This window comes from Ostrea edulis, chromosome 6, assembly GCF_947568905.1.
Source record: "Ostrea edulis chromosome 6, xbOstEdul1.1, whole genome shotgun sequence".
NCBI classification, from domain to species: domain Eukaryota; kingdom Metazoa; phylum Mollusca; class Bivalvia; order Ostreida; family Ostreidae; genus Ostrea; species Ostrea edulis.
The window spans coordinates 92,185,349-92,202,776 of record NC_079169.1 but is presented as its reverse complement, the minus strand read 5'-3'; the positions used below and the strand labels follow the sequence as shown (position 1 = coordinate 92,202,776).

The 17,428-nt window shown below is 35.8% G+C and overlaps 1 protein-coding gene across 1 annotated transcript; it reads left to right on the top strand.

The window, feature by feature from the left end:
• The first annotated feature begins 7,201 nt into the window (after positions 1-7,201).
• On the top strand, positions 7,202-9,641 carry LOC125648130 (fatty acid-binding protein Fh15-like). Its single transcript, XM_048875057.2, has 4 exons — positions 7,202-7,490; positions 8,559-8,737; positions 8,955-9,074; positions 9,317-9,641. The coding sequence occupies exons 1-4, from the start codon at positions 7,418-7,420 to the stop codon at positions 9,374-9,376; spliced, it is 432 nt and encodes a 143-aa protein (XP_048731014.2). The 5' UTR covers positions 7,202-7,417; the 3' UTR covers positions 9,377-9,641.
• Positions 9,642-17,428: the final 7,787 nt, after the last annotated feature.

The following is a 17,428-nucleotide window of genomic DNA, read 5'->3' as shown; positions in this document are numbered from 1 at the left end:
GATATAATAAATTCATGCGCGCATCAATTCAACTGAAGAATTAATGCTATCATCAAGTCAATTAATGTACGCAATAATTCAGAATTGAAGATATCATTAATTATTTGAAGTTATCTTTAATTAAATTGTTGCGCGCATCAAATGAATTGAAGATATCTTCAATTACATGTATTTGAGTTTATGTTAATTTGGCGTTCCATATGGCTTGCGACGATGCACTACAAGTTGCGGCAACTAATTGCAAGTACTGAGTCAATTTCTCCTCCAAATAATTAGTGCAATGGTTTTATCCGGGTAAAATAAAATGAAATGCAATGTTTGTGCTGTTAAAGGGAAAGGCAACCCTAACCACCTTGTTGCTTTCATGAATAAAGTATTACATGTACTTACTGATATCGTAAATGACAATCTTTAACAGCAAAAATCCTTGCTTAACGATTAAATCAATATTAATCTATCATATGTTTTAAATTACCCGCCGCTAAGAGAGCGGTCATTGAAATTTAATTTATGACGTCATACCGTCGGTTCCGGTTTATTTCATCAGCAGCACTGTAAATAAGACAAATAATGAACAGTCAAGTTTAGAGCTGTATAGATTTGCAGAGCCCCTTTCGCATGAGGGAATTGAGAAAAGAAGACGTCATTCGAGTCGCAGACCAGGCAGACGGTACACGTTTTTTCATACAAATTTCCTGAACCTCAACTTGTCATCACGCAAATGATGGATCCACAGTTTACACAGTCTTTCCCTTTCGGATGACTTGGTTGGATCAGGAATTTCGAGAGAAAAAATGCACATCTCCTATTCGCATTAGTGCAATTAACAGCTCGACAGGAAGGCATCAACCTATTTATTCGTAAAATCTACTATATCACATGCACATCTTAGAATCTCATCAAAACCGGAACAGACGGTGTGACGTCAAAGTTATTGATTTTTGTGGTCTTGAATACAAAAGAGTTCCACATCATGGCAGCCTCTATAGATGGCGGGAGTTTCAATTTTTAACGTTTTCAAATTTGTACCGAAGCTTATCTAGGCCGTATATCAAGAGAATAATATGACAAATGTTTATCATATGATTAATCCTATCATTTATCATGCAATTTGTTTTTGGGTTGCCCTCCCTTTTAAGGAGCATAATGTTGTCAACAGCTGTGAATTTCAAACTAAAACAAAGACCACATATTCAATTAAAATGGATGAGTGTTAAAACACACAAACACTATACACAGCGATTCTCACAGACACAAAATACTATATACAGCAAAACACACAAATATACACTACACATAGAGCAATGCACACCGATAATGAGATTTAATCAACTTACACACTTTAATTAATGGTATCACTGTCATACATCTAATTACAGCATTTTAAAGTTATTAATAGGATAAAGATACTTACATGTGTACTTTGATTTGTTATCTTAAAAAGGAAGGGAAAATCAAAATAGAAATAACATTCAATTTTCAATGTACATGCAAAGTAAGATTTCACGCAGGAAAACATCTATACTTGCAAAATGTATTACTTATGAAATGACTGATGATTTTGGCAACAATTTATATTTCTCTTTGGTCAGTGGTATTTTCATGTTAATCATTTTCTCTGAATTGTATGAAATGGTTGTAAATGTATTGACATACATTTACCTGCTTTTTTTTTTAGCTGCAGACTCTATCACTGCTGTATGTTTCAGTAGCCACTGCTTTCAGCTGCAGACTCTATCACTGGTGTATGTTTCAGTAGCCACTGCTTTCAGCTGCAGACTCTATCACTGCTGTATGTTTCAGTAGCCACTGCTTTCAGCTGCAGACTCTATTACTGCTGTATGTTTCAGTTGCTGTATGGTTCAGTAGCCACTGCTCCAAGTGCAGCTCATGTTTCCCTTTCCCTTTTCTTTATGGTAGAATCTTTAAGAGAATGTGATAAGATGGGAAGGGTTGAAGCAACTAGTATATTATTCACAATGTATACTCTCTCCAATGCCACAGAAAATCATAATTTAAATTCATTATTGAATATTTGATAACATACATACAAGTGCATTTCAGTTACACTTATTTCTTGCAAATCCTATAAACAAAATTTCAATTCGATGTAAACAGACGCTTTACCTAGTTTTTCTGCCAAAATGTCAAGTTCAACAATGTTCATCCCTTCCACAGACTGTTACTCTGTACACAGCCCTTTAAAGTCATCCAACAAACCTTCAGCTACACCAGACTCTGATTCATTTTCTATGTCATGAAAAAATGACTTTGTATTTAAAAAAAGCAACAACAAAAAATAAAATTTGTAAGCACGTGCTTATAGTGATTTTTATGAAGCTACGCCTCACTCATTATCATCTAATTCATATTCATCGGGATGAACGCTGATTGGCGTAGAGTGGAGTGGGTGTGAGAATTTCTAGTGGTGCGATTGGTTGTGAGAATTTCTAGTGATGCTATTGATTGTGAGAGTTTCTAGTGGTGTGATTAATTGTGGGAAATTCTATTGATGCGATTGGTTGTGGGAGATTTTAGTGGTGCGAATGGGTGTGAGAATTTCTAGTGGCATGATTGAGTGTGAAGTTTCTACTGGTGCGATTGGGCATGATAATTTCTAGTAGTGCGATTGTTTGTGAGAGATTCTAGTCGTGCGATTGGTTGTGATAATTTCTAGTCGTGCGATTGGTTGTGATAATTTCTAGTGGTGCGAATGGTTGTGAGAGTTTCTGGTAGTGCGATTGGTTGGGACAGTTTCTAGTGGTGTGATTGGTTGTGAGGGTTTCTAGTGATGTGAATGGTTGTGAGAGTTTCTAGTGGTGTGATTGGTTGTGAGAGTTTCTAGTGATGCGATTGGTTGTGAGAGTTTCTACTGGTGTGATTGGTTGTGCGAGTTTCTAGTGGTGTGATTGATTGTGAGAGTTTCTAGTAGTGCGATTAGTTATGAGAGATTCTAGTGGTGTGATTAATTGTGGGAACTTCTATTGGTACGATTGGTTGTGAGAGATTTTAGTGGTGCGATTGGTTGTGAGAATTGCTAGTGGAATGATTGGGTGTGAGGTTTCTATTGGTGCGATTGGGTATGATAATTTCTAGTAGTGCGATTGTTTGTAAGAGATTCTAGTCGTGCGATTGGTTGTGATAATTTCTAGTGGTGCGAGTGGTTGTGAGAGTTTCTAGTAGTGCGATTGGTTGTGACAGATTCTAGTGGTGCGATTGGATGTGAGAGTTTCTATTGGTGCGATTGGGTATGATAATTTCTATTAGTGCGATTGGTTGTTTGAGATTCTAGTGGTGCGAATAGTTGTGAGAGATTCTAGTGGTGCGATTGGTTGTAAAAGTTTCGAGTGGCGATATTGTTTGTGAAAATTTCTAGTGGTGTCATTGGTTGGGATAATTTCTAGTAGTGCGATTAGTTATGAGAAATTCTAGTGGTGTGATTGGTTGTGAGAGTTTCTAGTGGTGCGATGAATTGTGGGATATTCTATTGGTGCAATTGGTTGGGACAGTTTCTAGTGGTGTGATTGGTTGAGAGAGTTTCAAGTGATGCGATTGGTTGTGAGAGTTTCTAGTGGTGCGATGGGTTGGGACAGTTTCTAATGGTGTGATTGGTTGTGAGAGTTTCTAGTGATGTGATTGTATTGAGAGTATCTAGTGATGCGATTGTATTGAGGGTTTCTAGTGGTGCAATTGGTTGTGAGGGTTTCTAGTGGTGTGATTGGTTGTGAGAGTTTCTAGTGATGTGATTGTATTGAGGGCTTCTAGTGGTGCAATTGGTTGTGAGAGTTTCTAGTGGTGCAATTGGTTGTGAGAGTTTCTAGTGGTGCAATTGGTTGTGAGAGTTTCTAGTGGTGCAATGGGTTGGGACAGTTTCTAATGGTGTGATTGGTTGTGAGAGTTTCTAGTGATGTGATTGTATTGAGAGTATCTAGAGATGCGATTGTATTGACGGTTTCTAGTGGTGCAATTGGTTGTGAGAGTTTCTAGTGGTGTGATTGGTTGTGAGAGTTTCTAGTGATGCGATTGGTTGTGAGATTTTCTAGTGGTGTGATGGGTTGGGAGTTTTTAATGGTGTGATTGGTTGTGAGAGTTTCTAGTGGTGGGATGGGTTGCGACAGTTTCTAGTGATGTGATTGGTTGGGACAGTTTCTAGTTGTTCGATTGGTTGTGAGAGTTTCTAGTGGTGCGATTGTATTGAGAATTTCTAGTTGTGCGATTTGTTGTGAGAGTTTGTAGTGGTGCGATTGGTTATAAAAGTTTCAAGTGGCGCTATTGTTTGTGAAAATTTCTAGTGGTGTCATTGGTTGGGATAATTTCTAGTAGTGCGATTAGTTATGAGAAATTCTAGTGGTGTGATTGGTTGTGAGAGTTTCTAGTGATGCAATGAATTATGGGATATTCTATTGGTGCAATTGGTTGGGACAGTTTCTAGTGGTGTGATTGGTTGAGAGAGATTCTAGGGGTGCGATTGGTTGTGAGAGATTTTAGGGGTGCGATTGGTTGTGAGATTTTCTAGTGGTAGTATTGTATTGAGAGTTTCCAGTGGTGCTATAGGTTGCGACAGTTTCTAGTGGTGTGATTGGTTGTGAGAGATTCTAGGGGTGCGATTGGTTGTGAGAGATTTTAGGGGTGCGATTGGTTGTGAGATTTTCTAGTGGTGGTATTGTATTGAGAGTTTCCAGTGGTGCTATAGGTTGCGACAGTTTCTAGTGGTGTGATTGGTTGTGAGAGATTCTAGTGGTGTGATTGGTTGTGAGAGATTCTAGTGGTGCGATTGGTTGTGAGAATTTCCAGTGGTGTGATTGGTTAAGTTTTGTGTGTGAGTTGTTTCACTGGCTTTGGTGTTATATATAAGCATGATTCGCGCCAAATCCGACACTCCTACCCGGACAGTGACTTAGCTATTTACGTATAAAGTCATACTCCAGAATCTTTATAGTTTACAATAGTAATTGATGATGTTACAGTGTTGTTTACATGTATATAGTGAAGTCATTCATCAGCATTAGGATAAGTAAAGGATTGAAGCTACACATCCACGTGGTTTTTTTTTTATATGCAAGGATCACACACACAAGCACGCACGCACATCTATGCTTTTTGATTTAAGAAATGAAACTTATAATTCCTTTTTTAAATCATGTATCAAACAAAAAATTGGACGGGAAACTTCATTAATGTGCGTAGTGCATTGATGAAAAATCATATATCAAACGAAAAATTGATGAAAAAGTTTTCCGAATACATACACATGTATACGTAACAATGGAATTGGTTGTGCGTTCAGGTCAGGTACAGTTACTGTGCAGAATTAATGGATTATATGCCAAATAAAAGGTACAGTGGTTAAAAGCTTAATTAGATATAAAGGAAGAGAACAAGTGGTGACTGGATTTATGCTGCATTGTGTTTGAGGAGACGTTGAACACTGGTTGTGTCGTAGGAACGGGGGAATGCGACTCGGCTCCATTTCAATATCAAGTAAAAAGCTCAATATTCATCCCATATAACGCAGTTCAATTCCTTTAATATCTCCCAGATCAGAACACGCCGCTTGCTCCGTCATGTTATCGAACCCGTAAAGCAGACGATACATACCAGGAACTTGCGTAATCCGTCTACTTCTACCAGTCAGTGTCCTACGTCATCAAGTTGACTATTCTGCCACGTTATCATTAGGCTTATGTGTGATGTTTCTTTAAATCAATTTGTGTTTTATTCATATCTTTGGTTGTGTTTATTTTTGGTAGCAATTTACAATGCTTGTGTGGAAATTTCCGATCTATAAATAGTGCTAAAATTAGAACGGGGAAGACGCATTCCAGAGAAAAGTAGTACCGTGTGCTTAGTGTAGGTCTGTGAACTCCGGACCAAATAATTTTTTACTAAGAAATCAAACGAATTTTCCATCCAATCAGTATCGTCGTCACTTTAAAAATTATTTTAAAATGATAAAATTAACAAAATCCATGCAGTAACTTGTCACTTTACATATACAATCAAGGATTCAAAAAACGATGCTTGAAATCGATGTACTAATTTGAAAATTAAGGAATTGGTTAGTTTAGAGTGGGTAAAATTGTCCATAAATTGGTTAGTTTAGAGTGGGTAAAATTGTCCATCAATTGGTTAGTTTAGAGTGGGTAAAATTGTCCATCAATTGGTTAGTTTAGAGTGGGTAAAATTGTCCATTGCGTTTATGTGTTCCTTGGTTAACTCTTTTACGCATGATTAGCACTAGTGATTAAAGGTGCAAAAAATTGAATCTAACGTCGAATCGACTAGTCTCTAGAAATATGTTTTATCATTAAAACATCTCTTACTTCGAAAGTAGAGGAGATACTAGTCTTTTCTAAAAGTTGATCTAGGGAATACGACAAGGGATTGTTATCTGTAGATATGCACTATCTTCTTCTATTACACCTCTGGTGTGTCCAGGGGTCCGTGTTTGCCTAACTATCTATTTTGTAATGTTTGTAGGAGTTATGAGATTGATCACTGTTCGTTATCTTCACCTTGCATCTACGTCATCATTACTTGATAGGGCGATTTGATAGGGATGTTGTCAGAACTTGGTACAGTGTATATGACATGTATATGGATATTGAAATACAATAAAAGATTTTTTTAGCTGTTCAAAACGACACAACGAAATGCAGGGATTTGATGTAGTGTATATAAATTAAAGAAAAAATACTAAACTCTGGCCGTATATGTTCTGGACTTTCAGACAGTTTGCATAATATCAGATAGATAAAATGGAGGTTAGACTTTGAATTGTGATTAATATGGCACGTCTCGCGATTGATTTTAACCATCGGTTTAAATAAAAAATAATCTATGTTCAAAGGCATTCGTTAAAACCACGAGTATAAAATCTGAAACTCGAAAATCATTTTGACTTCATATATGCTAGTGCGTCTTGTATACAATGTATAGTAATCTTTTCACAAAAAATCTTGTACTATATACTAAATAAATATTGCATCTAATTAATCTTGCGTTAATTCTTTTTTGAATTAGCATTGCTGATCTACTCACAAACAGTTTTGAGTGTTCACACTTGAGTATTTTCAAGGTTTTTTTTCAAGTTACATTTTGGCGCACACCAAGAGATATAGCAAATAACAGAAGTTGCTATAAATTTAAAGACAATGCTAAGCTAAACCATTCATCCTTAGTTTAGAGTTTTAATACCCCACGTTGAGAATCCGGCGAATATGACAAGTCTCACGTAAATGGGACGTCTGGCGAATATATCTGTTTCGAAATTTTTCTAATCATTCGCACTTTACAAAGCTAGCGGTGGAAAAAGCAAACACAGGTCGGCCTTTAAATATCCGCTTAGTCAGTCAGTTCATTTAGTAGTATCGTACGTTGCCTGTCAGTGCAGCACGAGTCCCCATATTTCTACAGAATGTCTCAGTTTAACGGAACATGGGAAGATAAGGGACAGGACGAGACCTTTGGACCCTTTATGGAAGCTATAGGTCAGTGTTGCTTTGCAAAAAAATTATATTTCAAAATATCACAAAGTGAGGTATATTTACATGTACATTTCAAAAAGATAGAATCTAACATGAATTCGCCAAAGTTTAAACGAAAATAACTACAATTTTTGCTTTGAATTATATACTAATTCTAAAACCACCCGAAACATTTCTGTAGGAAAAAAGAAATTCTGTATGATGTACATGTATACCGGAGCTATATAACGCTTGTAACGTTATTGTTGACGATGGTCGATGAAAGAATGATCCCCACGATACCATGAGGCGCGGTCGATCCTTTCGGCACATGAACGGTCACGAACGTTTGTGTTTGCTGATCAAACATACATAAAAAGACTTCATGTCAAACACAAATCGAGAATCGAAGGAAGCGGAAGTAGGTTTTAAGTATCATTAAGTGGAATGTTTAATAAGAAATTGTGATAAATGCATTGAGAGGTTGTTAATGCTATCATGATTGTTTATGCTTTTATCATGTAGCTGCGTAATGATATTATTGCAGACAATTTCGATTGACTATGAGTACGTGGGTTATCCTACATATTCAAGGACTTGGTTTTTGCATACGATCAAAACCTACATAACATCACACCACAATGCGACTATTTGATTCTTAGTCATCATAAAATATGATTACTTACAAAATTTTGTACAATTTGCACTTTCACAGTTACGAAAAGGTCATGTAAACTATGAAATATCATAGTAATAATTCTATTTTAGAATTCTCAAATAATTGAATAATAAAGTCAATTTGTTTTATCCCAACCTATCTTGCATGATGAAAAACGATTTTGTTACACGAATGATCACGCAAGATAAACGAACGTGAAACGTACAGGTACGTTACAGGTACAGGTACGTTACAGGTACAGGTACGTTACAGGGACAGGTACGTTACAGGGACAGGTACGTTACGCGTTTAGTTTGTCAACAATAACGTGATAGGCGTTGTGTTCCGACCCTTTCTCTATTTGTTCTAGTGACGTGAATCCCGAATCACGCTGTAAAGTGTAAAGTCAGACATTCAGATTTATTTTGCTCTAGGTTTAGGTGAATTTACGGAGAAATACAAGAATGCGACATCCACTGTGACATTTGCTGTGGACGGCAATAAGATTTCTCTATCGTATGTCTCCTCACTCTACCCTGACAAACCCATGACGTATAATATTACGGCTGGGGAAGAGTTCGATGGAAAAGGCCCGGATGGTTCCGATGTGAAGGTAGTTTTGATCGATCATTTTCGTAACCATATGTTGTACGTTAATTAAGAATTGATTAAAAATTCAATATTTGATTGTTTGGAAGAACATTTTAAATCAATAAACAGAAGGGGTTATTGATTATAAGATTGAGAGAATGCGTTTGTTGTATTCATAAATCAATACGTATCAAATGATTCACAATACATGTACATTTTATGAAATTCATTTTCCCTAGACAGTATTCACGGTGGTTAGCGACTGCGAAATAAACGAAAAAGAGAAAACAAATTTTGAAGATGGCAAAAACCGAGAATTCGTAATCACCAGAAAAATCAGCGGAGATGTTATGGATGTGGTAAGTTTTGGGTACCAGAATTCTGAAGAAGCTTTGTATACTAAGCGGTAAATTAAACCCATTACAATCTGCGTATGTTTCCGTTTTCTGATTTTTTTTAAAAAAGTCCTTATCAATGCAATAATGCTACTCGTGCAGACTTGATACTAGCCCGAGATTAATTTTAGGACTTTATTGAGTACTCAAATGATAAAAAGCTACCGCCGCCATGTTTTTTCTGTATCATTTCCGTCTCTTTTCAGACGGTTGAAGCCGTTACCTCCAAGGCTACGATGACAAGCAAAATGTACCGCAAGAAGTAGTCATGTCGTCAGCTTTAGATCCTGTCCCTATATAGACAATCACTGAATGTTAATTTCATTAATTACTGCTAGACCTATAGTCTGTACAACTAATCATAGTGTAATTGATTAACATTTAGCGAGACCAAAAGATGTTTAGCTGAATAAGAAAACTATTATCACACTTCCCTATATGTTTCTACATTATCAAATTATGCTTTCATCGACAATTTCATCAACTTCCTAATGACTGTATATTGGTGAAATAAACTGTACAAAACATGAAGTACTCTTGTTTTCTTTGTGGTTCAATTTTGAAAATGTTACCTTAATATTTTAAGCCTTCTAATGAAGCAGACGTCTAGGTTAATGCCCCATGTATTCAAAATTCCTTTAAATTCATTTAACAGTTTTCATTCAGGGTAAAAATTCAGTACAGGGATTTAAATTTTATCGCTACTTGTGTACACAGGCACTGGATTTAGATATTTTTATTTTACAAAGATATTTATTATTCCCCCTTATGCTATTATAAAATATGTCCTATTGAAAAATATTCCGTTTGGTTGTATATTTCTACATCGAGGGCCAAACACACGCACTGAGAAACAAGAGGCCCGTGGGTCTAAACGGTCACCTGAGTATCATAGCCCATACAGGGAGTCTCATATTTGCATTTAAGCCTCAATATGAAGTCTTTTGTGCACATGTTTATGATCTTAAAAAACATACATACAATTCTTATTCAATTACAGAAGAAGGGAAAATGGAATTTCGAAGTCTATAAATCATGATGACATTCCCCACCCTAAACACTCCCCACCCCGCCCGGAAAACATAAACCCTTGACTCATGGGACTTGAATTTCCCAATTTAAGAAGAGGACATCACGGACATTAGAACCATGCATTTAGTTTATCTAACAATGAAAGTAGAGAAGAAAAAATAAGTATTTAATATATTTTCATTATGTCGCCTTAAGGGCCTGGCCTGACTAACTGACCCAGGAACCATGGATTTCACAATTTAAGGTGGAGAACTTCATTTATATGATAACCATGCATTTAGTTTTTCTCCCACATGTGTGGGAGTAGACTGAGAAGAAGATTTTTGGAATTGTGGCCTTTTAAAGCACATCTGGTTCCGTCCATGATGCCCTGGGAGTGGTACGGTAATAAATCTCACAATTTATATTCCTCTTACATGTATCTTAGAGATGCTCCACACCAAAAATGATAAGTAATATCATGGAACGAAATAACATGATATATAAGAATTTCATGTATTTGATTACTCCCTGAATACTTATCACTTAGTTTGTGTATCAGTCAAACTCTGGTGATGAAACTGCGTATGAGAAACTTACCTAGTGCATTCACTTATGCAGTGATGAATATTTCATTTTTATTTGTCCCACTCCCGCATGTAAACAAATAGTTTCGCGCCTTACTATGTACGAGAGTTCTCTAAAGGGAAATAACTCGGACATATCTCCAAACCGGTGTATACCTGTGAATGGCAGTTGTAGTGGGAGGGTACAGGTACATGTATGTTGAGTGCCCGCTCCGACATGTAGCTTATCTACGGTTTGTATCCAACCATTGACCCCCTCACGCCACCTTATGCACAACAAGCTTTCGAGTATCCTTATGTTATTCTGATGATTACCATATACATGTACATGCAGATTATACAGGTCCTAATGTTGTGTATGTTAAACATGCAACTTTTGATGATGTTTCTATTTGTTAATTGAAAGTCAACATTGTCGGCATATGTAAGAAAATACGCAGTTATTCATTTAGTACAAACACATTCTATTTATAATTGTGTATTTATGAAACAGCGATTGTTTAGCAAATATTGGTCGATAGTGCGGGGGAATATGGTGTAGTCTCAAGCCCGGTTACCCATGGATTTCCTCTTCCAGCTGTTTCACTCCGACGTCTGGAGTTACAGAGCAAGATCGGATCGAAATATTCATTACGCAATGTGATTTATTTTCTTGTTATTATATTTTCATGTAAAATACTCGAGTCTGATTGGCCAAAAAGAAACAGTTAAAAAATCCATAATATTTCCCTCTGCGAATAGAAAGCACGTGCTCCAGGGTGATAGTATATAGCAACGGGTAACATTACATGACAACGGGTGATATTATAAACATTATCACAGCGTCAAATTTATGCGCGTATTATTCGCCGTAGATTGTTAGACGACGTCGTTTTCAAAAGTGATCAAAAGTCATCAGACGCTGTTTATTTAACATTCAGTATAATAAAACAAATATTGTATGTAGTTGAGGGTAAAATTGAAAATTTTAACACAATGGTTTTATCGGGGTGAAAAATGTCAGAGTTACCCTCAACTACATGCAATATTTATACACTGTTACAGCGCGCCATGCTTCCGTTCCTCCGTGTTTAATTATATTTTGTTTACTAGTACAGCGCACCATACTTACCATTCAGTGCTTTAGCAAGTTTTAGAATTGAAGGGGAAAAAAATCAAACACCTCCTCTCCTTAAAGTATAGATCTGTTTTAGAAGTTTAATATTGAAGATATTGTAAATAATAGCTGAGGATTTCCTTTGAAATAAATAGACGGTTAATATTTTGAACTTTCAAGGTTTAATTTAAAATGCTTGATTATTTAAAATGAATTTCGAATTAATAAGAGTTAATATATTTTGTTAGATCATAGTACAAGTAGCTGCCAATTTAAAGATTGATTTAAAATAAAATCACCTGTAATTTCAATGATCATATAATTTTGCCTTCCTGAAAAAAAAAAACTATTGCGTTTGCAATTCTATTGATGGAAGCCTTTGATTTCGTCCCATGCTCAGGGAAATCACTTTATGGGTATGACACATATATTCTTATGTTCGTTTTCAAATTAGAGAATTTTATATAGATATCTGTGAAAAATATCCATTTGGCAGACACCATCTCTCTAACACGGTTCAGTCAGACGGTATTATGTCATCGTTAATTCTGATTAAAATCCACCTATTACGTCATTCTTTTGTTCGAACACGCCATTATTTTTCAGCCTTTATTATATTTGTCAACCTTTATACAAGTAGATATAAATGCATGCAACAAAAGAATGAAAAACGTAAGACATGATTAAAATGCACAAAGTTTAGTTTTTAAAAGGTGGATTTTAAGTGGGTCAATGTACTCGTATCACTCCATTCCTTAAAAGCAATGGACCGAGGCCCCTTCGGGGCCTCGGTCCATTACTTTTAAGGAACGGAGCGATACGAGTACATTAACCCTTACATAATCGTGATTAAGAGTACCCCAGACTTATGAAGCAATGTACACAGTTTTGGTTGTATCTAAGCTATCTCCTCCAGTCTCGATTGGTTTCAGAACAAGATTGCATAACTTTCATGCAATGTCAACAAAGAACTACTTTTCATGCCGTTTGTCTAAGTGTTCATTTGAATAATAAAATGTTTTCTTTGGTTTGTTAAACGGGATATGAGGGTCGCATGAATGGTAGCAGAAATGTGTAGCCGGTTATGCAGTTTTTTTCTGCGATGTTTGCTACCTTTATTTTGATCGATGGGGATTCATTATAACACATACATTATACTAATAAGAAATATTTATAAAGATATACATGTACAGTTCATAATATATCTATTTTTATCCAAACCACATTGACACAGGTGTTTGACGATTTATAATAATGAAGGTATTTTGGGTAGTTCGTGACATCCCTCAAAATGGCTGCGATAAGTGAAAGTGGAAGTGCAGACGGTTTTACAACTGTCATTCACTTGGAGCTATTACAGACTTCAGTTTAAGAATTTGGGTAAGAAATTCAAGTTAACAAGAGGCCCACAGGCCTTATCGGTCACCTGAGTACTAGTTTAAAGTACCACTAGTCCCAAGGGCAATGAAATCTTGAAAAAAAAAATCCTGTTCTGAAAATCTAAGCTAAGTCCTAATATTCAGCAACAGTATAAAACAAGATGTGCTCTTAAAACTTCAATGCCCTCAAAAGTGCATACACTGATGGAAGGCTATACATAATATAATATATGTATTACCATTAAACGATATCACTAATTTGGACCTATCCTAGAGTCAAAACCCTGGGGTTGCGAAATTCTCCATTTTTTTTGGCACATCCTTTTCTGCTATTCCTAAATATGCTTTTAGATTTTATACGGTAGGTATCAGCAAACTTAAAGAAGTCCTTCAAATCACTATAATAATTTTGGCACCACCCTGAAACCAAACCTCCTACCCCCTAGGATCATGAAATTTACAATTTTGGTAAACGAATAACTACTCCTTCTAAATATCCATTCAGTTTCAATTTAGTATCAATAGCGCTAGAGCAGACATCATTTACATGTATATGTTTTGTACATATGCACTATATATACCAAGTTATACCCCACCCTGAAGTCAGAACCTCTACCCTGGGGATCCTCAATTTACAATATTGGTAGATACCATTTTGGCCTCACCCTGAAACCAAAATCCCTATCTCTGGGATCTTCAAATTTACAAGTTTTGGTAAAGGACTACATACCTACTCTTTCTAAATATTTATTTAGTTTCAATTTAGTATCAACAGCACTAAGGAAAATGTTATTTAAGTATTTTACACATAAACACTAGATATATACGAAGTTTGGCCCCGCCCTGCGACGACGGACGACGACGGACGACAAGCAATTGCAATAAGTCACCTGAATAAAAATGATATGATATCTAATGCTGCATATTCTGTTTAATTATACTGAGCCAGTACCCAGCTAAAATTCCACAAAGGCATATTTCTGAATTCCTTACTGCATATCTTGGGAAGTATATGGAATTTCGGGATGAACTTTGGTAGTAATGTAGATTGATTATGTGCGAATATATCAGAATACAGGGTAGAATTTACCATTTGATTTACTCGTATCATATAGGTAAGCGTTATATGTTATTCTAAATTCAAAAGAAAAATTGAAAAACAAAAACAAAACAACAACAACAACAACCCCATAAAACAACCAAAAAAAACCCCAACAATGTAGTTTCCAACAATTTCAACAATGCTGAGTTCATGGAATGTGAGTATTCACACACACACACAGAGGGCACTGAAAACCGAGATTGAAACAAACCGTGTCTTCATAGTTGCAATTGAAAAGGAATGGATTTAAGAAGAAAATCAGTTGACTACACACAGTGAATGTAAATACATGTATCATTGTCATCACCAAGGGGCGACCTCGCTTCGTACCTAAGTGCGAACTTGGGTTACCCGAGTTGCAATCGAACGGATAGTTTCTGACGTATTGTGGCATTTGAACTCTACTCATCTAACCCTGCCTTTTACGAGGATCAATGTGGTAGCAATATGTCGGTCTTGTAATGATACTGCGTATGTGCCAGTTTTCAAACGATGGATGTGATTGGTTGCATTTGTAACAGACTTGTGATGACTTGACAATCACAACAACGCTGTTCAGGTTCGTTTCAACAAGACGGTCGCTTTATTATGGATCAATAAGATAGAGAATAATAAAACCCTGTAACAAATAACAAATATTTAAAAATGTTTGGCGTGTAATATGAATATGGATATTGTCATCAAAGGGAGATAATTCAATTACATGAAATATACAAATTTAAATCTCCCACTTCTTTAATCAATATATATTCATCATAAAATATTTACAATAATTATCATTGTAAGAATATGAACATAATCGATTAATGCAATATATAAAATCACAACATGCATACCACTCAATGGGAATGAGTCATGAAACTCACATTATACACACTGACAGGCCGATCTCTACAAATCAATAAGTAACTACTTTGTAGATATCTACTAGGTATAAAACAAAAAGTTTACTTTAAAAGATGAAACAGTGAGACATCATGAATTAACTATTTACACACAACTTTATATTCAAAATCTCACTCTCACTAATCATTTACTCCAGGAAAAGTGATTTAAGGAATTAAGTGCATAATGACAGGTTTACCATTTAATGATAATTTAGATAATATATTCAACATTAGTGTCAAAAAATTACTTACCATGCAAATGGAAATCACTGTCACCGTCTTAAGGTCTGAATAAGATATACTCAAAAACTAGTCTCCAAAACTCAAAATCTGTCCAACACTTTCAGAAGCTAGATAAGGTATGAACCAAAACACACAAGAACTCAAAGAACGTTTGGTGGGAAACACAAGAACCAACCAAAAGGCATAACACAAACTAAAACACCAATGGAATTAAACGATACAAAATGGCCATGCCCAGAATATAATTAGAGCCCTGAGGCTAACTCTGGACCTTTCTAGCAAATGACCATTTAAAAATCAATACACTAAACTACAGGTTGGTTGAATAAATCTAGAATTCATCTGTAGAAATGTAATGCAAATAAATATATATATATATACACAAAATCAATTGTTTAATAGATGCACACGTAATATGCATTGCTTTGTATATGTGCATAATATATAAAACACGAGTCTGTCACATATTTATATACATAGTAGCAAGAATTTACCTTGCTACATGTAACTCGGGTGCTAACCGAAGTCGCCCTCGGTGTCAGTGATGACGTCACACTTTAAGGAAACTGTTTGAGGAGGGCCAGGCCTTTCATTGTAACCTAATACCTTGACCTTGGACTTTGACCTACTTTTCAAAATATTATACTTGGCTATAACCTATTAACCAAGAAGGTAGACTGATATTTCATATAAAAGCTGGTTTCATGTCCTGGAACCAGTTGCACGAAGATGAGTTAAGTTTAAGGACGTACTCTACATCGTCACAATGGCTAAAACATGGGTGAAAATATAGATATCAGCAATATTTGTTTATTCATTTCAATAAACATCGCCTAGATGAGTAGCTCAGTAAGTTAGCATGTCGACTGCTGAACTGTAGATCGCAGGTTCGAGTCCAGCAGGGGTTTTAAATTTTTTGTCAGATTGCTTTCTACATAAATACATAAAAACACTTACAAACAAAGATACATTGCTGGATCCAGAAAGTGCTCTACCAAGCCCCTATCGTTGCTCCTCACGAAAATATTAACAATATGAAGGAGAAACTTCAAACATACTGTGCTACTACATATGCCAGAAGTGGTGTTAATTAAATGTGGATTCTAAAAAATTCTAAAGAACATTTAGTAAACTTGAAATCGCAAGACTTTTCATAAATCAATAACATCAACACCTATGACTTTTCGACACTTTACACGACCATTCCTCACGATAAATTAAAGATTTGACTTTTTGACATCATAGACACTTGCTTCTTCAACAAAAATGGAAAACGGAAATATCCATATCTAGTGATCAGTCATCTAAAAAATTACTTGGTTAAACACCACTCTGATTCCACGCACAAGTACTCTGAAGTTGAAATAAAAATATGTTAGAGTTCCTCATTGACAATATCTTCGTGGTCTTTGGTGATCAGGTCTTGCAACAGTCTGTTGGAATTCCCATGGGCATGAATTGTGCTCCTTTGTTAGCTGACCTGTTTCTATATTCATATGAAGCAGAATTTATTCAAAAACTTCTACGTGAGAAGAAAAAATCTCTTGCTGTGGCCTTCAATTCGACATTTAGATATATCGACGACATTTTGTCTATTATTAATGATAACTTTCATCCATGTGTCGATTCGATATATCCCTGTGAGCTCGAAATAAAAGACACCACAGAGTCGTCCACTTCTGTTCATACTTAGATATTTTATTGAAAGTAGACATTAATGGCAAACTGACAACTCAACTGTTTGACAAACGGAATGATTTCAGCTTCTCCATCGTCAACTTACCATATTTCTGTAGCAATATTCCATTATCACCTGCATATGGTGTTTATATCTCTCAACTGATTCGATACGCAATAGCTTGTTCTGTGCATGGTCAGTTTTTAAATCGAGGCAAGCTACTGATAAACAAGTTAATGCCACAGAGATTTCAACAGTCTCGATTGAAGTCAGTATTTCGCAAATTCTATGGTCGTTATAACGATCTAGTTTGCCAATACAACCTATCATTGGGT